General features: G+C 36.9%; 1 protein-coding gene across 3 annotated transcripts in view; it reads right to left on the bottom strand.

Moving 5' to 3' along the window:
- The window catches only part of HMBOX1 (homeobox containing 1), a 166,859-nt gene that overhangs the window by 19,552 nt on the left and 123,238 nt on the right, over positions 1 to 24,069 (bottom strand). For all 3 annotated transcript variants that reach the window (XM_011944551.1, XM_011944552.1, XM_011944550.1), the window contains one exon: positions 17,302 to 17,455. In XM_011944551.1, the coding sequence (XP_011799941.1) occupies positions 17,302 to 17,455 (154 nt within the window). The remainder of the gene's footprint in view (positions 1 to 17,301; positions 17,456 to 24,069) is intronic.

Consider the following 24,069-nt stretch of genomic DNA (forward strand, 5'->3'; position numbering starts at 1 on the left):
TCCCGGGTTCCCGCCATTCTCCTGCCTCAGCCTCCCAAGTAGCTGGGACTACAGGCGCCCGCCACCTCGCCCAGCTAGTTTTTTGCATTTTTTTTTAGTACAGACGGCGTTTCACCGTGTTAGCCAGGATGGTCTCGGTCTCCTGACCTCGTGATCCGCCCGTCTCGGCCTCCCAAAGTGCTGGCATTACAGGCTTGAGCCACCGCGCCCGGCCTTGCATGGTTTTTCTTATGATCAATACTATGCTTCTGCAAAATGACTACCTCTTGCTAAAAGGCTATTGTATTTATTGTCTGTATCTAAAATGACAGCTGGTCCTCCCAGGGATCAATCCAAATTCTTTATCTCAAAAAGCAGCAAAGCAAGCATGGAGAACAGCATAGATTCTTTTAAGAATCAGAGGTGCATTGGTCTGGGATTATCCTGATATGTCTCTGAAGGCAGAGGGAGAAACACAATACTTTATATACAGGGGTACTTATTACTTTTTCTTAAACCTAGACTTTTACTTCTTTTTTCTTAGGTTTGCTGCTGTTTTAGGTGGGAGTCAATCAAACTACCAGGATATAGATAAATGAGTCCTCAATTGCCTTTATTTGTTTATTTATTTTGAGACAGAGTCTCACTCTTGCCCAGGCTAGAGTGCAATGGCGCAATCTCAGCTCATTGCAACTTCCGCCTCTCGGGTTCAAGTGATTCTCCTGCCTCAGTCTCCCAAGTAACTGGGATTACAGGTGCGCATCACCATGCCTATTTTTCTGTATTTTTAGTAGAGACGGGTTTCACCATGTTAGCCAGGCTGGTCTCGAACTCCTGACCTCAGGTGATCCAACCGCGTCGGCTTCCCAAAGTGCTGGGATTACAGGCATAAGCCACTGTGCCTGGCCCTCAATTGCCTTTTAAAAAGCCAAATTAATTCTGATAACATCTGACCAAAAAATGTGCTACTTATATTAATACTGACAGAGCTGGAAAGTTATCTTACCAATTGTATACAAGCTAAATAAATTTCTTCACAGTCACACCGCAGAGCAAAAATATTTTGATGACAAGCCTAGTAAGATGATGATAATCACATAATAGTGTCAAGAAGGACAGAAACGTAGCTTAATCTGGCATTTTAATTTAATGGATGACATGTCAAAGTAGGAACCAATTAAACAGAATATTTGGATGAGACACTATTATAATCAGGACTCCTAGGTTTTCAAAGTATACTCGTAAGACCACTTTTAGATGGCTCCTACCACTAAACTAGCACAGTCCATTCAGATCCTACCAACTGAGATCTTCAAACACCAAAGACATATACAAGCCTCTGTACATGTTGTGAATGTTTAGTATAACAATAATGATTTCTTAATGCCATTAAGGCCAGAACCACATTTGTCTTGTTAATTACTGTATTGCCCAGTATCTATTACAATGATTGGTACAAAGTAGAAGCTCAATACATATTTGCTTGAGTTTTTGAAGGTTCACTAGTTTTCTGTGAAGATTTTCCAATTCATCTATAAGTTGATTTCCCTTGGTATTAATGTTTATAATATGATGCCTAGAATTCTGCTCTGGGATGAATCATATACTTAATTGGTCACTCGTTATATACAATACCAGTATTTACCTAACTGTGCTTAATTTATTTGTAAACTGCGGCCACAGAACATTGTTATGAGGAACATGGGGTCTTTTGCCCTGTTCAATTGGCTTGGGGACTAGAGAAATAAGGGGTATGCCATTTGTACAATATGAAACTGCTGGCAAAGCATCTCTATGAGGTTAGGGAAAAATTTTAATCTGCCTCAAAAACACCATGATAATTTCTCTTCTGGCTATTTCTGTTTGACCAAAAAGGAACCAGGAAGTATAATTTGCCAATTTTAAAATGCATTTAAGCACAGTTCATCTTCTTACTGGCTATGAGAAATGGATTGGGATAACTTTACCTGTCAATAAGTGGGAAAGTTTTGTTGTTTTTTCCTCAAATAGTCTAATGGATTGAAATGAGGTCATGTCCAGGCTCCTACTGTCTCATATAAATGTTAAGAACTGCCTTCTATTTGTAGAGAGATACAGGAGGTGTAGTTCATTATGTTCCACCCGAGTCATTCCATAAGGAGTATAAAAGAGGATAAACTCCTTTTAAAATACAACTTCCAGCATAATTAATTCCAAAATTTATAGTGTATTCTTCCAGCATGTTCTCTTAGAACAGCAATGACATCAGAAGAGAGGGGAAGGAAGACCAGCTTGCCAGGGGTTGCAGTGGTGGCAAAACAACCTAAGGGAGGGCAGAGTGCATGTTTTACATCCTCATTCATTATAGGCCAGGACAAACATCACATTTTAAAGGACTCAACTCTGCTCCCACAAAATGTTTTTTTTAATGGATGAAAATGAAATAATGTTCTAAGGAAAACGACACTGAGGCATTCAAAAGTAATTTTCCTGCTTTTTTGAGTCATTTTGATTGGATCACTTTAAATCTTCTGATTATTATTATTTATCATCAAACTGATTTGAATGACTTAGGATTTTAACAAAATTAGAAAATACTGCACTACCATATCTCCTACGTTGAGTCTAACATGTTCGGTGGGGGAAAAAAGGTGGTAACATTTTCTAATTTTGTTAAAGTTATAGGATCTTCTTAAATATTCGATCAAGTTCAAGTGACACTCTGTAATATCAGACTTCATACATAGCACTATGCCTGCCTATAGACCAGCCGAGTATAACCAAACCCTAGCCCAAAGGAGCATAAAAACTGCACCACTGAAATACCAAGTAGACTTTACTCAGCAGATGGTGAAGTAATTCATTCTGGCAAAGATACTGCCCAAATTTTCATCCTAGCAATGCACCTCTATAATAGAAGTCAGTTAAAGAAAAACTGAATTATTTAATTTTTGTTAACAATGTACCTGTGTAACACGAATCAGCAGGAAAAAAAATTGATCAAAAGATTTTTTTTCTTCTTTCTAATTGAAAATGACTAGAATTTCAAGATGTTTCCTTGATCACGTAGAAAGGGGAATCTTACTTAGGCTTCTGTCTTTAAAAAGGAAGGCTAGAAAGATTTTTCAAAACAGTTTCAATTTTTTTAATCCCCAGGATGTTTTATAAATATTAACAGAAAATCCACTCCCCACCCCCAAAATAGTTTGAATCATTGGCATAAAAGAGTTATTACTTCTGTTTTATATCTGGGAGAAAAGTGGCACCAACAATTCCAAAACCTGATTAAGAAAAATGTTTTTTGGTTATTAAAAGAACATACTTCACATAGATACAAATAGGATGCTTTGAGAAAGACAAATGTTGCAAATGTCACAATGTAAGGTCATTCCCAATCTGACTAGAACCTACTCACCCAGCCTCATTTCCCATCCGACTGAGCAGACACTTAGCAGCCTCATTTTTCCAGTCTCTGTGCCTTTGCACATGCTGCTCCCACTACTGGCCATGTCATTCTTCCTCTTCTCACCCCATCGAAACTGTACTGCTCTCCAGGACCCCACTCCACTGTGACCTCAAGGTTTCCTTTCCTTGTACCACTCTCCTGTGTCCTTATTGTACTTGGTACTCATCTCTTGTGTGAGATCTTTAACCTGACTCCTCCAATGGACTGAGCCTGCCAGGGCTAGGAGCTAATCTTTCCATACTCCTCAGCACGGGGTACAGTGTTGAGGAGCAACACTATTAGAAAAAGTATGTTCCTAAAGCCATACCAAAGTACTATTAGATAGGTATGGTTATTAAAATCGTTTATAACAAGCAATTTCCATAAGGACACATAGCTGGTGAGTAAGAGGGTAGGGCCTGGAGCAACAGTCGTTCTAACTCCAAATCTGTGTTTTTAACCACTATGTCATCAGAAAAAAAAAAAAAAAAAAAAAAAAAAAGTATAAACTATTCAGTATATAAGGTAAATTATTTATTTATTTCTCCCAATATTTATATTTGGATATTTATGGCTTTTTACATTATTATAATATACTGTTTCTTCTTTTGCTTAACATTATTTCATTTACATTTTTCTTCAAACTTACATAGGCCGTATCTGTCATCTTACGATGATATTCCACTTAATAAATTCATCATCACTGACTTAGCCACTTGCTACAAAGCTATCAGAGGTGAATGTAAAGAAGCTGGAAAAACATTCACTGAATTTCCTATCCAAATATAACCACTATCTTGGTCAGACATATGGGCTCTTTGTTATGACATATGAAGAAGATATCCTCACCTAGTTCGCTCAATTCAGCAGCAACATAATAAAGAAGAAAATGAAATGTAAGTTTTTTTGCAACTGTAAAGCACTGAAACAAGTTTTAGAGATAAACTGAAAAATAAGAGAAGCTGATTTCTTCTAAGCAGTAGGAAGATGAGTTTTTAGTTTTCTCATTTATAAGGAAGAAGGAAGTAATTCTAACTACCTAGACTGATAAAAAGGTAGGTGAACAATAATTTCTTAGGATTTTCAGATGGCAGCAACCTCAAGATACTTCATTTCTGTAATGCATAACCATAAAAACTGAGGGAACCAGAATCCAAGCCAATTGCTAAACAAACTATTAAGACAGCTCATGAGAATATGCATTAAAACACAGTCCTGAAGAACTGCTCTTCTGCCAGAGCTTAGTTATGGACGTGATTTTGTTTTCTGAAGTTAGTCTGTTTGTGTTGTTATGCTAAGAATCAGTTATTTTCCAAAGATTTAATTCTAGGGTGGGAAATAATTTCTTTTTATTTTATTTTTATTTTTTTATTTTTTAGTTTTTTTTTTTTGAGATGGAGTCTGGCTCTGTCGCCCAGGCTGGAGTGCAGTGGCCGGATCTCAGCTCACTGCAAGCTCCGCCTCCCAGGTTCACTCCATTCTCCTGCCTCAGCCTCCCGAGTAGCTGGGACTACAGGCGCCCGCCACCTCGCCTGGCTAGTTTTTTGTATTTATTTTTTAGTTGAGACGGGGTGTCACCGAGTTAGCCAGGATGGTCTCGATCTCCTGACCTCGTGATCCACCTGTCTCGGCCTCCCAAAGTGCTGGGATTACAGGCTTGAGCCACCACGCCCGGCCAGGTGGGAAATAATTTCTTATCCAAAGCCACAGAATCTCAGAGAAAACAAAGACTCTACACAAAAACAGGAAATTATTTAGAATCATAGCATAGAGTGATATAATAATTTTAATAACTTGAAGGACCTTTTAAGAAATTACATTACATTTACTAATTGATTTTAAAAATAGGTATTGATCGGTCGGGCATGGTGGCTCACACCTGTAATCCCAGCAGTTTGGGAGGCCAAGGCAGGCAGATCACTTGAGGTTGGGAGTTCGAAACCAGCCTGACCAACATAGAGAAACCCCATGTCTAATAAAAATACAAAATTAGCTGGGCCTGGGGTGACACATGCCTGTAATCCCAGCTACTTGGGAGGCTGAGGCAGGAGAATCACTTGAACCTGGGAGGCAGAAGTTGCGATGAGCCGAGATCACGCCATTGCATTGTAGCCTGGGCAACACAAGAGCAAAACTCTGTCTCAAAAAAAAAAAATTTGCTTTTTACATGAAAACAATTTTGTTTTTTACATGAAAGAAAAAAAAAAAACTGGAACCTAATACTTTATTCAGAAAGTATAAGATACACTAAAGCATATACTCCAGTTTTACATTATAATCAACAAAACTAAGAACAGAGTTGGAGGGTAGAGGGTGTGCTTAAAAGAAAAAAGTGTAAAAGAAAAGAAAAAAGAAATGGACAGAAGTCTTTTTGGCAAACTAAAGTACCAGAAGGTGAGGAAGAGGAAGATACAGAAAGGAGTTTAGGAACGAAAATTTAAAAAAATAATAATAATAAGGGGGCCTAAGAGAAACAAGAGTAAAGAAACAAAGAGAAGAAATTTGGGTTAAATGAAATAAGGACTTTTGTCTTCCTCATCTCTGTGTCCCAATTCTTAGTCTAAACCTTAGCAACAGTCAATAAATGTTTACCACATAAAAGTTAAGGAAGATAAAGGGCTAAGAAGTTCAACGAGTAGAATTATTTTTCAAATCATATTTTATGGTTCCCATAACTGTAAGGTCTCAAAATAAGCAACTTAATCTTATTTCTTGTGTGAATGTAACCAAGTTAATTAGTCTCTTTGAATTACAGGTTCTTGATCTAAACAACAAACTGAACTAGATGATCTTTAGGGTCACTTCCTTATTCTTTGCAGTAATGGTGACCAAATATAGGTAAATGAAATCAAAGGAAGGCTCTCAGCTTACACCTGGATTGCTTACATGGAATCAGTGGTCAGTAGATGCAATTTATATTTTTTTGTACAACAAGAGCAAAAGCCACTTACTGTTCACATGACACAAGCTGCTGTCCAAAGAAACATCCAGATAGGTTTTAATTTCTCAGAAGAGCAATATTAGAAAGGATTTATAAGTATTTCTGCTCTAATTATTTTTCTGGCTAGGAGTAATCTTACTGACATTAGAAGGGTCTCTAACTCCATAGGTTTCTGCATAAGTGACATACATATTGGTACATTATACAGAATAATGAAAGATACAAACAAAATAGCATCACTATCACAATGCCATAACAAAGTGAGGATACTGCTAAGGAAGAAAAACATGATTATTTTTGCATTTTGCAAAGTAACAGGATTCTCTTCAAGAGGTAGAGTGTTTTTTTAAGATGGGGAAAATCCTACTAGAAGTTATTTCTTCATTTTTAAATGACAATTAAGAAAGCCTCAAATTATATAAAGCAAACAAGAAGAAAAAATACATTAAATGAAAGCATAACTTCATGAAACAAGAGAAGAAGTGGAGAGAGCTTCCTGGGTAAATATTTTTAAAATCTCACAGTGGTTAATAAAGGTAATAAAAGAATAACAGGAAGTGACACTAGGAAAACAGGGCAGGTTAATATTATTCAGAGATTGCTATAAAAGAACACAGAAGAAACTGATCTTCCACAGTCACTTAAGTTTGAACCTATGAGTCTCTTTTGTCTTTACACATACGAAAGTATTACTACAGATCATCATATCATCACTCAGCATAGTTCAGAGTCAGAAGACTAGGAAAAGAAATGTTCTTTGCAGGTCAGGGTTTTGATGACTTGCAAAACACTAGGCAAGTTGCACTGCAGTTGTCTGAACCAACCACACCCAGTCTGCAGTTAAATATAGAATTTAGTTTCTGGAACTGTTAGTCTTAACCTTCACTGAAAAAATTAAAAGTAAAAAGGAGAAAGGAAAGAGACTGAAACCAAAGTCTATGTACTAATAAACTGTCCTGGGAAGAATTCCAAAATGCAGTAAAGACCAAGAAAATTAAATTACAGAAACCTCAAGCAATGTTCTAGAAATCGTTTTACAAGCTGATTTGTCTCTTCCATGCTAGTTCTCCCAGGATGTAAAGCATCCTTGAATAAAATCCCCTTGGTTACTAGATGCATGTCTCTAATTCAGATTATATACATGTCAGGTTAACAGCAGTGACACCAAATTTAAAACTATGATATAATTTTGATTCGTTATAGTATTGTGGTTGTGATGCTATTTTTGTTCATGAAGACACTTTTATTGTAAGACCTGATTTTTAGATGCTTAAATTTGGGGGAAAGAGATACTCTCAAGCTAAAATTTTTAATGCTGATTCCTTGCCCAGGAGAATATTTTGGATTAATTTTTTAAAGTTGTTTTGGAGACTGACAGAGGTTAAAACAACAAAAACAAAATATTTTCCACATAATTTCAGAGGGTTCTAGGTTTTACTAATGATTTTGTTTCATGTTGCTCACTGAAGATGAACATGAACAGAATTTAATAACAAAAAACATATTAAATATACTTATCCATAAGAAAAATAAAACATGCAATAGTTTTCATTACAAACAGGTATTCATTTGCCTTCATTAGCATTTAATTTGCATGTTCCTGGATACACCCAAATACAGGGTCATCATTTAGCCACTCTGATTAAAAATGATAGCAATAAGTAACCTTTCCACACAAATCTGGCCCCAAAGCTGGTACTATTAACCATTGTATTCTATTGCTTCTATCTATCACTGCTAGGTATTCTCACATTTATGCCTGCATCCAGTCAAAGCTTTTTTCCAAGTTGTTGCTTCTCTTTCCTTCTTGCTTAGTTGGGTTGAAAAACCTGTAAGGAGATTTGGAGGCTTATTTTACCTTCCTCCCTTGTGACCAGAATAGGTGCTATAGCCAGGTCTTACTCTTTTGTGTACCAGTCACATACGCTAATGCTCTAGAGACACACCTGTTTCCAAAGATAAAGGAATATCTAGCCCAAATTGCTGTAAGATTAGTAAGGAAAGAGTATATTAGAAGTCACTCTCCTGGGCCATGAAGCCTCCAAAACTTCTTCTGACATAAACCTTCTCTTCAGCTCTACTCCTTTCACTCTTCTCACCCTTAAATGTATCTATTCTTTCTATCCCTAGCACTTTGCCTCACAGCCCTGAAGTACTTCATTGAATGAACGAACAAATGGGAGAGTTAGGTTTGTAGAATCATGTTTGAGCATGTGGAATCACATTATCTGCATATGCAGATATTCTAGACATTCACTATAGATGACTTTTTTCCCCTTCAGAATATGTAAACTACTTAAGGTAAGCCTAGGTTACTGCTAACACATAGCAAATGCTTTATTTAAAAAATGAATAAATATTAGTCAATTATATATTTTATCCATTAAAATCTAGTCAGGTCCTCTTTTTAAAAACAAAATCCTTTTTAATTATAAAAATTTTAAACCCACACAAATATAATAAACCCACAATCCCCTACATACCAGCTTCAACAATTAGCAACCATTTTGCCATTCTTGTTTCATCTTTTCCCTGTTATAATCCCCATATGCTCTTAAACAAATGGAAGGTTGCAACATATACTAATCTAGGGACATCAGACTTTAGAGTTAATAAAGCCCAAGTCCACGAATTAAAAACAATCAGTATATACCCAAATTAAAATAACATTCTCCTTAGTTAATAAGAAGAACTCAAATCTATGAATAGCACTGGTTAAAGATCTACATGTGGCCGGGCGCGGTGGCTCAAACCTGTAATCCCAGCACTTTGGGAGGCCGAGATGGGCGGATCACAAGGTCAGGAGATCCTGGCTAACACGGTGAAACCCCGTCTCTACTAAAAAATACAAAAAACTAGCCGGGCGAGGTGGCGGGCGCCTGTAGTCCCAGCTACTCGGGAGGCTGAGGCAGAAGAATGGTGTAAATCCGGGAGGCGGAGCTTGCAGTGAGCTGAGATCCAGCCACTGCACTCCAGCCCGGGCGACAGAGTGAGACTCTGTCTCCAAAAAAAAAAAAAAAAAAAAAAATCCACATGTGACTGGGACACTTGTTAGCTTTGTGGTCCTAAGAAGTTAGTTATTCAACCTCTTTGAGCCTTGACTGCCTCATTAGAAAAAGGAAAAACCAAGACTGCAGTGAGGATTAAATACGGAGGGTAAGTATATGTGAAGCTTCTAATAGTAAGTATATGTGAAGCTTCTAATAGTGCACTGAATAAATGCTTTTTTCTTAAAAGCAGCTTGATATAATTCATATACCAAAAACTTCACTTATTTAAGGCATACAATAGTTTTGAGCATATTCATAAAGTTGTACAAGCACCTCCACAACTGATTTTAGAAATCTTCATCACCCCCAAAAGAAACACACACCCCTTAGCCATCACATACCCCTCCCAACACCCCTATCCTCCCCTAGCCCTAGGTAACCCACTTATCTACTTTTTGTCTCTATAGGTTTGCCTATTCCAGATACTTCATATAAATGGAATCATAGAATACTGTCCTTTGTGACAATAAATGTTTCTGGAATTAAATATTTTAAAAGTCAAATATGTGGAATACACCATGGAATGAGGTCAGAGAAGGAGAAAACGCACATATATATGAATGATGCACCAAGACACATACTAGGAAATATACATATCATTGAAGTGCTCTGGGTATGTTAAGAGGCAGGAAAACTGTGTGTGTGTGTAATGTACATGGTAGCAAGTAGGTAGTTTGTGGACAGCCTCCTCTGACTGCTTTATTTTCTTCATTTCCTTTCATGATAAGCAAGGTCATCATGAGAGAATGAGGATGGGGAGTTTGCAGAGAGAGAAGAAAGTGTGAAATAATCTTATAGGAGAGTGGGAAAAAATAAACCAGAAAGGTATAATATTAATTCTGCTTGGCAGAATTAAAGACCCACTTGAGGTTCATGGTCATGAATTTAAAATGAGATCAGTCAGTAGGGTTTTAAGTTTTTCTCCAGCCACATTTCGCTGCAAAAATGCACGAACTGTATAAGTGGATATATTTAACCAGAGTTTATTCACACTCATGGCTTTAACTGTACCTAATATATTGATGACTCCCAAATCTCCATTATTAGTGCCACTGAACTCTCCTAACACAGAAATCTTGAGGTGACTTCACAGTCAAAGCATTAAATTAGAAGACGCTTAGATGGAAAAAGAACAGTGGTCTAACAATGGTTATGAGAAAGGCATTCTACTGTGTGATTTACACATATTATCTCAAATAATTCTCATAACTCTTCTCATAATAACCATCTCCACTTTACAGAAAGCTGAAATTCCTACAGATTAACAAAAAGTGAAGCTGTGACTAATTCCTAAGTCTGTGTGGCTCTGAAGTCTATCTTTTTACTTCATCATGATATTTAACTCTTCATAAATGTGGCAACTGGGGCCCAGAGATGCTGAATGATTTGCCCAAAGTGAAAGCATTTTTTTTTTTTGACATGGAGTCTCGCTCTGTCGCCCAGGCTGGAGTGCAGCGGCTCAAACTGGGCTCACTGCAAGCTCCGCCTCCCGGGTTCACGTCATTCTCCTGCCTCAGGCTCCAGAGTAGCTGGGACTACAGATGCCCATCACCACGCCTGGCTAATTTTTTTTTTTATTTTTTAGTAGAGACGGGGTTTCACCGCGTTAGCCAGGATGGTCTCGATCTCCTGACCTCATGATCCGCCCGCCTCAGCCCCTCAAAGTGCTGGGATTACAGGCGTGAGCCACTGCGCCCGGTCAGTGAAAGCATTTTCTAATAGCAGGTACTGTCTCCCAGATGCTCTCTAATCACTATGCTAAACTCTTAAATACTTCCTGCTTTGTCATTCAAAAGTGTGTAACTAGGTTAGACTGTTTTTCTTTCTTTTTTTTCTGACATCTATCACTTTTTATCCATTTTCTATCCTTTTGCTTATACAATATAGCTTAGGCCCTCAGCAGTCATGCATAGGTTACTCTAATAGCTTCGTAAGCTGGCCTCCATCTATCCCTCCTCTAATCCAGTGTTCTCCAACCTTTTTGGCACCAGGGGCCAGTTTCATGGAAGACAGTTTTTCCACAGATGGGGTGGGGAATAGGAAGGGTGGTTTAGGGATGAAAATGAATAGAGTTCGAGCTCCTGGGAGAATCTAATGCCACTGCTGATCTCACAGCAGGTGGAGCTCAGGCAGTAATGCTTGCTCTGCTGCCACTTGCCTCCTGCTGTGTGGAGGTCCACAGCCCAGGGGGTTAGGGACCCCTGCTCTAATCCATTTGCATATGAGTTAGTCACTTCTTTTCGCTGAGGCTCTTATATATAAACTGCAAATAAAATACCTACAGTACAGAATTCTGAAACTTAAATAAAAATAATTTCATATAATTATCAATAAGATCAGTAACTGTATAGTAATTAAATTCCTATTCAAATGTAAGCTATCACTGCCTTAAGATTTACGAAGGGAGATACTATAACTTAAATATATATTACATTTATTTCTCCAATTATACATATGTAGTATGTGTTAAAATACATACTTGATTGATTTCTTGTCCATTATCCATACTCCCACCACTATTATCTAATAGACCAATCTAATCAGATATATCTCCTACATAAGGCCCGAATGCCAACGCTTATGGTATAATTAAACACGGTGCTTGTTTGATTATAGAATGCACAATATAACCAAGTTCTGAATAATCAAAGTAAGAATGCTCCTAACATTATAATGCCTTTTCTCTAACTCGTGAACTCCTATCCCTCATCTGAATGCAGCCAAAATGCTACCACTTCGGTGTAGTTTCCCTCTTTTCTCTACATGCTCCTTTTGTCATAACAGCATTCACTTCTCAGTTCCATAATTACTTACATGTTAGCTCCCTCCCTGCTGCCACACATTTGTGAGGGAGTACATTTCAGGGTAACCAAAGAGTTGATGAGGGAAAGTTCTTTACAGAAGAATTCCAGCTGATTAATGTACAAGAAATAAATTTCAATACAACAATTTTGTGACTCCTTATGGAAAAAATGACTAGGAAGCAATTGTCAATAGATAACAAAACAGTGATTCTCAGTCCTGCCTACACTTCAGAATCACTTGGGAACTTTTCAAAATATACCTCTGCCTAGGCTCTACACCCAGAAATTAAGATGCAGTCTGTCAGGGGTGAAGCCCCCTGATAGTTTTAAAAGCTCCTCAGGTGATCCTAATATGCATCCAGATTTAAGAATCAATGCTCTAAAACTATTAGGTAGATGGTTAATAGGGGATTTTCTAATAAGTGAATCAAGAAGGTAACACTGAATTCACACTGATCAATCTTATGGTTACTAAAATTGGGGCTGTAGTGGTGGGTCATGCCTATAATCCCAGCACTGTAGGAGGCCGAGGCAGGTGGATCTCTTGAGCCCAGGAGTTCAAGACCAGCCTGGGCAACATGGCAAAACCCTGTCTCCACAAAAACATAAAAATTAGCCAGGCATGGTGGTGCATGCCTGTAGTCCCAGCTACTCAGGAGGCTGAGGTGGGAGAAAGATTTGAGCCCAGGAGGTTGATGCTGCAGTGAGCCATGATCATGCCACTTAACTCCAGCCTGGGCAACAGAGCAAGACTCTGTCTCAAAAAGGGAAGGGGGCTAATAAACATGTTCTAAAATTGACTGAGGTTATGGTTGCATAATTCTGTGAATATACTAAAAAGCATTAAATTGTACACTTTAAATAGATTAATTGTATCTCATTAAGGCTGTTTTTTTTAATCAAGATAAATTTCTATCTCTATGCAAACATACACACAGAAGACTACAGTGTTTTATTTAAATCTTTTGATTTTATATTTCTCTTTTCCTTTGCACTGACAATCTTGGTTCCTAATAACTTTAATATGACTATTTGTTTTATCTGTACCTACATCTATATCTATACCTATCTAGCTATATAAATAAAAATAGTATCTAAATAGCAGTATCTATGACACCAAATTTAGTAGAAACAGTGTAAGATTTTTTGGTGTTTCTTTTTCTTAAGCTGTTTCCCACTTGGGAAATATAGTAAAATTACTGTGTTATAAACACATTTTGAGAATTCTTGGGTGTTTAAGTCACTATTTTGATACACAGGTTTCATTTTAGTTATTTGTTAAAGTTCACCCTTTCCCCCCCATTTTTTCCCTGATTTTAATATAAACACATTTTGAGAATTCTTGGGTGTTTAAGTCACTATTTTGATACACAGGTTTCATTTTAGTTATTTGTTAAAGTTCACCCTTTCCCCCCCATTTTTTCCCTGATTTTAAATTTTGTTTTATAATTGTGTAATTTAGTTACAGGTCAAAACAAAGTATTTTCCGAGAAATCTAGCTTCTACCCCTCCCTCTTCCAAGTTGTTTCTCTTTTATTGATAACCATTTATTTTATGGTTTATTCCTCCATTTTAAAATAAGTTATAAGCAAATACATAAATGATAGCTTTGCATTATTTACAGTTGATTCTGCCTTGTTTTTAACTTAATGTTATATCCTGGAGATCACTGTATACAGAGTTTTTTGTTCTTTATCTGCATAGTACTCCATTACATGGGCTTCAACATCCAATATATGGATGTGCTATAATTTACTGACCTAGTCACTACAAATAGACATTTAGGTCATCTTCTGTATTTTGAAATTAGTAAAAAACAGTGCTGTTATCTTTTCATATTTTTTGCCAGTATATCTTTAAGATTCTTCTTTTTTTTTTTTGCTTGAGATAGGGTCTTTCTCTGTTACCCAGACTGGAGTGCAGTGGTGTGATCACAGCTCACTGCAGCCTCAAACTCCTGGGCTCCAAGCAATCCTCCTGCCTCAGCCTCCCAAATGGCTGGGACTACAGGCATGCCCCACCACACTTTTTTGTATTTTTTGTAGAGATGGGGTCTCACTATGTTGCCTAGGCTGGTCTCAAACTCCTGGCCTCAAGTGGTTCTTCCACCTCAGCCCTCCCAAAGGGTTGGGATTTACAGGTGTGACCCACTGGCCCTAAGATAATTTTCTAGAAGTAGGAAGGCCAAGTCAAAGGGTAAACTCACAGGTAATTTTCCTTGATATTGCCGAATTCCCTTCCATTAAGTTGTTTCATTTTGCATTTCTACAAGTAATGTATGAGAGTGTCTGTTTCTCTACAGCCCAATCAATAGAAAATGTTGCCAAACTTTTGGATTTTTGTCAATGTGATAAGAATAGTATCTCAATGTAGTTTTAATTTGAATTTCTCTTACTATCAATTAGATTGAGCATATTTTCATATGTTCAAGGACCATTTGCATTTTTTTCTCCTATCTTCAGCCCAATAAAGATAGAGTTGTTGGTCTTTTCTCTTTTAAGAGCTCTTTATTAGGGATAATAAAAGTTGCAATTTTTTTTCCCAATTTGTCTTTTACTTTGCTCAGCATTTTCTCCCTCCAAAGTTTTTCTTTTAATTTATGTAATCATATTTATCAGTCTTTTTCTTCATTGTTTTTAGATTTTGAGTCACAGTTAGGAAATATTTTTCCCATTTCCAGGATATGAAGGGACCACTCATGTTTTCTTCTATTCTTTATATGGATTCATGTTTTCTTCTATTATTTATATGGATTCACTTCTTTGACTCATTTGAAATTCATCTTGATGTATGAAGAATGGAATAATTTTTTCCTTTTTTAAAATTTCATTTTAATTTTTGAGATAGGATCTTACTGTGTCACCCAGGTTGGGGTACATGGTGCAATCATAGCTCACTGTAACCTCAAACTCCTGGGCCCAAGCAGTCCTCTCACATCAGCCTCCTGAGTAGCTAGGAATGTGGGTGTATGCCAGCACGCTCAGATATTCTTTGAATTTTTTGTAGAGATGGGGTTTTGCTATGTTGCCCAGGCTGGTCTCGAACTCCTGGCCTCAACTGATCCTTCCGCCTTGGCCTCCCAAAGCTGAAATTATAGGTGTGAACCACCATGTCTAGCCTTACTTTTATCTTATACTAACATCTGAGTAAGGCTTTCTTTGCTGGTTTTACAGTCTATGCATATGTATTTATTTGCCCATTCAGTCAAGAAAAAATTTTATGTGTCATACTAAGGGTAGGAATTTTGCACTTCATTTTGGAAAACAAAAAGTTACATTTTTACAGAACAAAAATCATACTGTGACCTTCTGTACTATTAAGTATTTTGAAAGGCTTTCTGCACTTTTGCAACTATTGGCATAAACCGCATCCTCTTTCTAGTTGTAGCAGGTAACATAAAATTAAGCCAAAGATAACCAACTCCTGGATTAGATAAAGCCATTTGTTAATTAAAATTAATGTTAAAAAGCATAAATTAAGACTAAATAGGAGTCATAGAACAGGGTAAATGCTCAGTATCTTTTTAATTAAAATTCAGTGTGATTCTGTGTCTAATTCTTGTTGCCTAGGAAAAATAAGAATCCCTAAGTCTCTGAGGTTCAACTCTGAAAGTACATTAGGAATATCACCTATTGATATTAATGTCATCAATTTTTTACTTAATTCTTTCTCATGCTGACATTTTGTGATAAATATATACTGGTATTTTCATGAAAAAAACTAACTGGCTAAGTCACTAGCACAATTAGAACTTAGCACCAGGTAGAAACTAATACCTAAAGGAAAATGTACAATATTGAAAATAATTTAGGTTAGACATTATTTTAATTCTCATCTGCTGTGTGCCAAGTTCTAAAGAAATTTTCAAAAAGAATAAAAATTCCTAGATGAGAAAAATAGAGCAGATTGTAAATGTCAGGTCTCCAGGACAATAATGTCTCATTCTTTCACTTTAATGACTCAAGAATATAAGGATTCATTATTCAATAAATGGCTTCTGCTCTTATCTATAATAAAGAGAGCGAGGAAAGGAATAGATGACAACATCAATGGATAACCTATAATCTCATTTTGGATACTGGATCTCACCTTCACCTTAAGCAAATCTATTAATTTCAACCATATCACGTGAACAAAAACATCTGAATTTCGGCATTTTAAATCTCCCTCTCTTTCAGGTAGTGAAGTTCATGAGCTGGGAAATAATCACAAAGTAGCAGGATGAGAGATAGCAGAAGTCTTAGATGACATATTGTCTATCAAAAAACTTCATTTTAGACATGAAGTTACAGCTGAGAATTTGTGACCTAAACAAAGTTAGTTGGGTGTAGGTCTTCCGACTCTGAGTCCAGTGCTCTGTCCAATATACCAATTCTACTAGTCAGGTCAGATAAGAAAAATGTACAGCTTGAACATTATTACCTAACTGCATATAAACAAAATTCCACTGAAAAAAAATTCTGTAAACATCACTTACAAGTAGATGACTAAAAAGATAATTCTACTATAGGATCTATGCTAAGTATGCCAAACATTTCAGAATCATAATTAATTTATACCATTTCAGATGGGAAAATTGAAGCTATGGTCAAATTTAGGTTAAAAAAAAATCACTGAGTACCTACTATGGATCAGGTACTGTAGAATGAGAGGATAAATTACTAAAAGAAAGTCAAAAATAAGTATTTTTAACCTTTGGGACACAGCTTATTTAGACCATACTCCTTATTAAAGAAAGTTAAATCTCAGTAGTCTTCTATACAATTATTCAATATTTTTGATGAAAAGAAGACTTCAAAGAGTTTTTCCAAAATACAATACAAAGATGTGAATTCAAAAAATATTTATTCCAACATTTCTTAAATTACTGGGGACACTATTATAAGTAAAATAAATTGACAGATGCTAACTCCAGCTTTATGAATTCTCAATGCTAAGATCACCTTATTTCAATAATACAGCATTTATAATATTCTAAAGCACTTTTAGAGATAGAACCAAGATACCCAATTACTTGTTTGAAATGAAAACTGTCCCAGTCTATCCAGAGTTGATGTCTTCCCTAAGTTTGGGAGATTTCTCATAGAAAAAGGAGACACATACCTTTCCATAACAGCCAGGCACTCCTTTCTCCAGGTAAATCGACTCCCTCGTCGTAGTCGGAAAGTACCAGATGTGGCAGAGACTGGGGGAGGCGTTTGTCTCCATTCAGGGTCCTCTATTGGAATGGGGGCTGGTCTCATACTTAGTGTAGCGCCTGAAATAAATAAGACAGTTTTAGCAAATATCTTGCAGTTAATTTAAACCAATATGACATCTACCTCCTATGGGACTAGGGAAGTATGGTCTTTGGCTTAGTGACAACTTAATCAATGTATCTTTCTCTGAAAAATTTATTTTGAAATTCCTGCTTGATAGTTATACTCTTTTTGAACAATATACCTCAGATGTTCAGAATCTTTCATTACCATTCAAATAAGTTATGAGGTTAGGAATTTATGCATGTAGGAGATAAAATAACCCTAATTCTTGTAAACTCTTTTTTTTAAAGAGTGAAATACAGCATGAAAGAAAATAAGATGATATTTGATGTGCTTTTTGTCTACTAACTAAATCAGGTCTCTATAGGTCTAGATGCTATACTAGATTCTGTTACCTCTTGAACATAATAAAATTTCAATGAAAAATATCTATAATTGAGACATTTTACTAATTCAGATTACTCTTTTCTCAAATAGCTTGAACTGCCAATGATGCATTCATTATTCATTCACCATTTATCAAATCCCTTTCAAGTGGCTTGCTCCAGGCTAGAAGCTAAGAATAAAACCAGGAAAGCAACATTGTCTCTGACCTCCATGAACTTATTTCACAGACTTTCAGTGTAACTTGGTATATGCTTTCATGGAGTTCAGTCCCTGGCTACCCCACTATTCTTTCACTCCTTACACTGTTAAATTCATCTTCCCAAAACATAATTATGATTATATCGGTCTTCTAATCAAAAACCTTCAACAAGTTCTCTCTGCCTGTAGTTTAATTCAAACTCTCAATACAGGTCTAGAAAGACACATTAGAACCTGTAGTTTATGCAAATATTAATACATATATTAATTTTATGTTAATGAATATTAATAAATATTTCTTTCTAACAGAATTAATACTCTTTATTGTACCTTGCAAATAATACTATGGATAGCATTTCTACTTCAAGACTTACAGACCTATTGTAGATCCCTTTCTTAATAGCTACATCTTCAGACGTATTCTCTAACACAGATGTCCAAAATGTTCATCAATACTGATTTTGCTTTTCAAACCTATTGTCCTGCAGTCCTTCCCATCTCAGTAAATAGATACCTACTCTTCAAACTGCTCAGCTCAAAATTCTCAAATTAATCTTTCACTTCTCTAATTCTCCCACATACCACATAACTAATTCATAGGCAAGTTCATTTTATCAAAATATTTCCAGTATCAGATCAATTTTTATTCCTTGCACTGCTACTACTTTTAGAACATGTCAGCATCATCTCTCACAATCATGGTTTCCTGGGACAAGTTTCAAAGACAGCTCCTCACAGTAAGTCATACCTCTGGCTAATCATGCCCTTGAATCTGGGTCAGTCCTATGACAGGTTGTTGAGCAAGAAAACCTAAACAATTCAAGGCTACGTTATAAGATGCTTTGAAATTTCTGCCTAGGTCTCCTAAAATGCTGGCTCTGGGGGAAACCAGAGTGGCCATATAAGAAGTCTGACTAACCTGAGACTATGATGTTGTAAGGAAGCCCAGGATAGCCACGTGGAGAGGCCACATGGAGTGAAAGATGCTCTGACAGTCCCCAGGGGCTTGTGCCAACTACACCCAGGTGCCAGCATTTGAGAGAAAAAGCCATCTTGGACACTGCAGCCACAGCAAACGCCACATGGAGAAGTGCAGAAACCAGGTGATAGACAGAAACAAGGCCTCAGACATTCAGTCCCAGCACATGAATGTGGACGTCAACCTCCAACGTCCCTAAGGATCCCTGCCTCCTGGTCTGCACACCTCTGTGTAGTCCCTTCCCACACTGCACTATGATTAGGCTGTGTGACCAACAGCATATGGCAGTTATGGTATGTCACTTCCAGGATCAGAATACAGAAGACGCTGTGGCATCTGTCTTGGATGCTTTCTCTCTTATTCACTCAGGGGAAAACTACCTGCCATGTGTGAGGACACTCAGGCAGTGGATGGTGAGGCCCATGTTGTGAGGAACTGATGTCTCTGACCAACAAGCAGTGAGGACCTAGGACCTGTCCACGTCCACATGAGTGAACTTCCAAGTGGACCATCCAGTTCCAATGACTGCAGCCCAGGCTGACAGCTGGACGGCAAGCTCTACAGAACTCTGAGCCAGAAACAACCAGTTAAGCCACTCCTGGATTCCTGATCTACGAAAACTATGAGATAATAAATGCTGATTGTGTTAAGCTGCTAAATTGTGGGTAATTTATTGTATAAGAATAGATAACTAATAAAAATTATCACAATCATCCCCAGTTGTTTATTTCCCTTTATCCCCCAATACACTATTATTAATTATTCAAATGTATAAATTTGGCAGCAAAAAATTTCCCTTTAATATAGAGGCTTCACTACTTGTAAGAATGAGCATCTTTTCCTGTTTATTGATCATTTATATCTTTTCTTGTGAAGTCCTATCTGTTGTTCCTTTTATAGGGGGTGATTCTACTTATGGGTGCATAGAAATCACAGCAGTTGCTAGTCATAAAGAATGCAATTTTTTTCTGGTCTGTCATTTGTTTTTTATAGTGTGCTTTGTGATCTTAATTGTAATATAGCCAAATTTGTCAGTCTTTTGTATTATGGCCAATGGGGTTGAATATCACTCAGAGTATTTTTATATCTTTCATTTTGTGTTTCAGCCCTTAGTATGTATGTGATTTCCTATAGCATGTGATGGAAAGTAAATATTTAACGACTTAACATTTCTGCTCAAACAAGTAAGCTTGTCATCATATAATGCTTTAGAGATTTACAGCCCACCCTGAAACAGAGTTGGCAAATTATACCCGCTGCCTATTTTTGTAAATAAAGTTTTACTGCAGCATGCTCATGCTCATTCACTTACAGATTGTCTATAGCTATGAATGCACTGGAGCAGAAGAGCTGAGTAGCTGTGATAGAGATCATATAACCTGCAAAACCTAAAATATTCACTGTCTGGCCCTTTATATGAAGAGTTTGCTGACCCCTGGTTTAAAAACATTTCTGCTCTACCCAACATGAAACTCTAAACCGAAACTCTTCTTTAAACAATTTAAAAGGGCTTCATTCTGCCAAAATAAACTGAGAATTCAGTCTGGGCCTAATTGGAAGTTAACTAAGTTTAGACATAAGCAGGAATTTGGGGGCTGGAGGGTTTCACAGTCTTTAGTGCTTTTCTGAAAACAAGTAGGGATTACAGCACAGCAAGGGCTCTGGAATCTACCTAATTAAAATTATATAAATTTTATTCTACAGCAAGGGTGAAAAGGACTAAAACAGAGCCAACCGGTTATCATGGCTGATCAAGATAGAGGTAGAAATAGACTCAGTAAGGGAATACAACCTCTTGTCCAGGGGCTGACCCTGGTAAAGAAAGAAAGAGTTTCAGGATGAAGGGTGGGCAATAGGTCAGTGAATTCCAGGTAGTAGACTACATCCATAATTGCAGCATGCTACTCAGTAAGCAGAGTGATAAATGTGTACAAATAGAACAGAGAACAGAAAGAATCTTAACCAAGAGGTTGAAGGAAATAAGCCAACTAATAATAATGGTTCTTTCTTGGTATTGGGGTTTATTATTAATATTATGCTTCTTTATAATATTCTGTATTGTCAAGAGCGTCTCAAGAACTGAAGGAAATTCAGATGAAATAAAACTGGGCAGGAAGGAAAAGGAAAAGGGGAGAGGAAAAAAGGGAAAAAAGGAGAAAAAGAAGATAGAAAAGTAAGTAGTGGCCTGATTATTTTGAAAGAAATCAAGGCTGGGTGCGGTGGCTCATGACTGTAATCCCAGCACTTTGGAAGGTTGAGGCGGGTGGATCACCTGAGGTCAGGAGCTCAAGACCAGCCTGACCAACATGATGAAACCCCGTCTGTACTAAAAATACAAAAATTAGCCAGGTGTGGTGGCATACACCAGCTACTCAGGAGGCTGAGGCAGAAGAATCATTTGAACCCGGGAGACAGAGGTTGCAGTGAGCCAAGATCATGCCACTGCACTCCAGCCTGGGTGACAGAGCGATACTCTGTCTCGGGAGGAAAAAGAATGAAATCAAGACAGTTTACACAAAGAAGGTGAAAAATGAATAATCTTAAATTAATCAAAATGCTTAATTTAAAACATAATATTACATTACTTTTCAGATTGTTTTCTGGCTCCTTTTTCTGTTTCAATGTAGCAGTAGTTAAAAACAGCACAAAAAAGTACTCTGGAAACACTCTATTAATGAACAGATTTGTTCTGGAAACCTTAGTTCATCTTGTTTTGGTTGAAATGGATGAAAAGCAATGAAAAAATCCAAGAATGAGTTCAAAACTACTGACTCTAACAGAAAAACAAAAAGATACTAGAATGCAGGAACAATGTATATAAGCCTTTAAACTCCTCTGAAGTAAAATACAGGAGTTCTGGGTTAGCTAAGGTCCTAACAGGAAAAGTGTGTTGTCTATTTCCTTACAGAAACGTTTTTTCCCCTCATCTAAGTTTTCATTAAAACAAAACTTTGCACCTTCACCTAGCAAATCTAAACCCATGAGGAAAAAACAAAACAAAACAAAAACAAAAACAAAAAACCTCTTTTCATAATTTGTTAAGAGATTTAAAAATTTTGGTAAGTGTTCTCTTTACATATATGATAATGTTCTTGCTGATCAGGGTTAGCTCTGGATGAGGGACTATCAGCACATCATTACTATGCCATCCACAGGAACTAGCCTCTCCAAAAGTAATTTCACATCTCCCCCCACGTCACATACACATTTCTCTGAGATCTAACACTCTGAAAGTGAAGGACTGGACATTTCTTCTGATGACATTTAGCTCATGTATTTGCTGCATAACTCTCTTGGCAAATTTTATTTAATTGTTTAGAAACATGCAGAATATGTGCCACATGCCAAGAGGAACTCAGCAAACTCTGTCTGCTATAGTAATGTTTAAATTAGACAAGGGAAAAAGACTGTGAACTTAATTTGATCAAATAAAGGGACTTTTGATGTCAACCATGCTGAATTTAGCACTCACTTTAAAAAAAAAATAGGTATTTTCTTGTAAGTGTTTCCACAAGAAACAAGATAAAATCTATCTGATTAGTTTACATCAGCCTATTTTATTAATATGCCTTGGCAGGCTTCAGTTATGGTGGTAAATTCTGATAATGAGTCTGTTACCAGAGAACTACACTATATCAATTGGGTTATCAGTAAAATTAACCTAAATATCCATTCTATTACTTTTCTTGCTGAGTCCACTTAAAGAGAAACTTACAAAAAACCAAAAGCCATATCCAACTGGATCCAGACTGAAGAGGTTGAAAAAAAGAATTTCCACTAGGTGCGATGGCTCACGCCTATAATCCCAGCACTTTGGGAAGTCCAGGTGGGTGGATCACAAGGTCAGGAGTTCAAGACCAGCCTGGCCAACACGGTGAAACCCCATCTCCACTAAAAACACAAAAATTAGCTGGGCGTGGTGGTGTGTGCCTGTAATCCCAGCTACTCCTGAGGCTGCGGCAGGAGAATTGCTTGAGCTCGAAAGGCAGAGGTTTCAGTGAGCTGAGATTGCGCTACTGCACTCCAGCCTGGCAGCAGAGCGAGACTCTGTCTTAACAACAACAAAACAAGAACTTCACTCAACGTATACAAAGAGAAATGCTCTAATGCACGGGAATACAGTCATAGAATATACAAACATTTTTGTTTTCTGAATTTACAGAAGAAAAAAGAAAAAGTTTTTCATTTTGTGACTTTTCTTAATTTTGCATTTTCTTCTCAGAATATATGTAAAGGGATCACACTATTTACACTTACCCTAATGAGCTATCTTTCCTAGACAGACAAAAAATTATGAAATAAAAGAATTACTTGATAAAAATTACAGACAACTTATTTTCTGCTTGCTTCTCAAAAGCAGGTCTGGACTGTATAAACCTAAGTCTTCTCTTCTCTTCTTCCTTTCTTTTCTTTCTTTCCTTTCCTTTCTTCTTTCCTTTCTTTTTCCTTTCTTTCCTTTCCCTCTCTCTCTCTCTCTCTCTCTCTTTCTTTCTTTCTCATCTTACAAGGCAGACTGATTTCTTTTGGTCTCTCTCCCTTCCTTCCTATTACACTTTATTTTTCAAATATGTAATACAAGTACATAGTACAAAATTTAGAAAGACACATTAGGCTGTGTAGTTAACTCCTTACCCCTGTACTCCCAATCACTCAGTTCCCCTCCATAGAGCTATTCTTCCCAGTTCCTAACACAGCTTTTCAGAGATCTTCTATGCTTAGGTAAGTATATACATGTGTATGTGTGTATGTGTTCCCCTACATAACTATGCCCTTGATACTGTTATGTACCTTTTTTTACTTATGAATTCCATATCACCTCATATAAATTTAATTCATATAAAGCTGCCTTCAAAAAGTAGTTATGTAGCTCCATCAGATTCCACTGTTCAGATGTGCCATTAATTTATTTAACCAGTTCTCAACTGAGGGACATTTGAGTGGATTCTAATCAGGTCTGAAATGACTTGCAACAAAGGATCTGCTGTCCTATAAGCTAACATAATTTCAGTTCATCTTAACCAAACATAATAGTAGCTCCAAATTCTT

The sequence above is a fragment of the Colobus angolensis genome, unplaced genomic scaffold, assembly GCF_000951035.1.
Source record: "Colobus angolensis palliatus isolate OR3802 unplaced genomic scaffold, Cang.pa_1.0 Scaffold233, whole genome shotgun sequence".
In the NCBI taxonomy this organism is placed as follows: Eukaryota; Metazoa; Chordata; class Mammalia; order Primates; family Cercopithecidae; genus Colobus; species Colobus angolensis.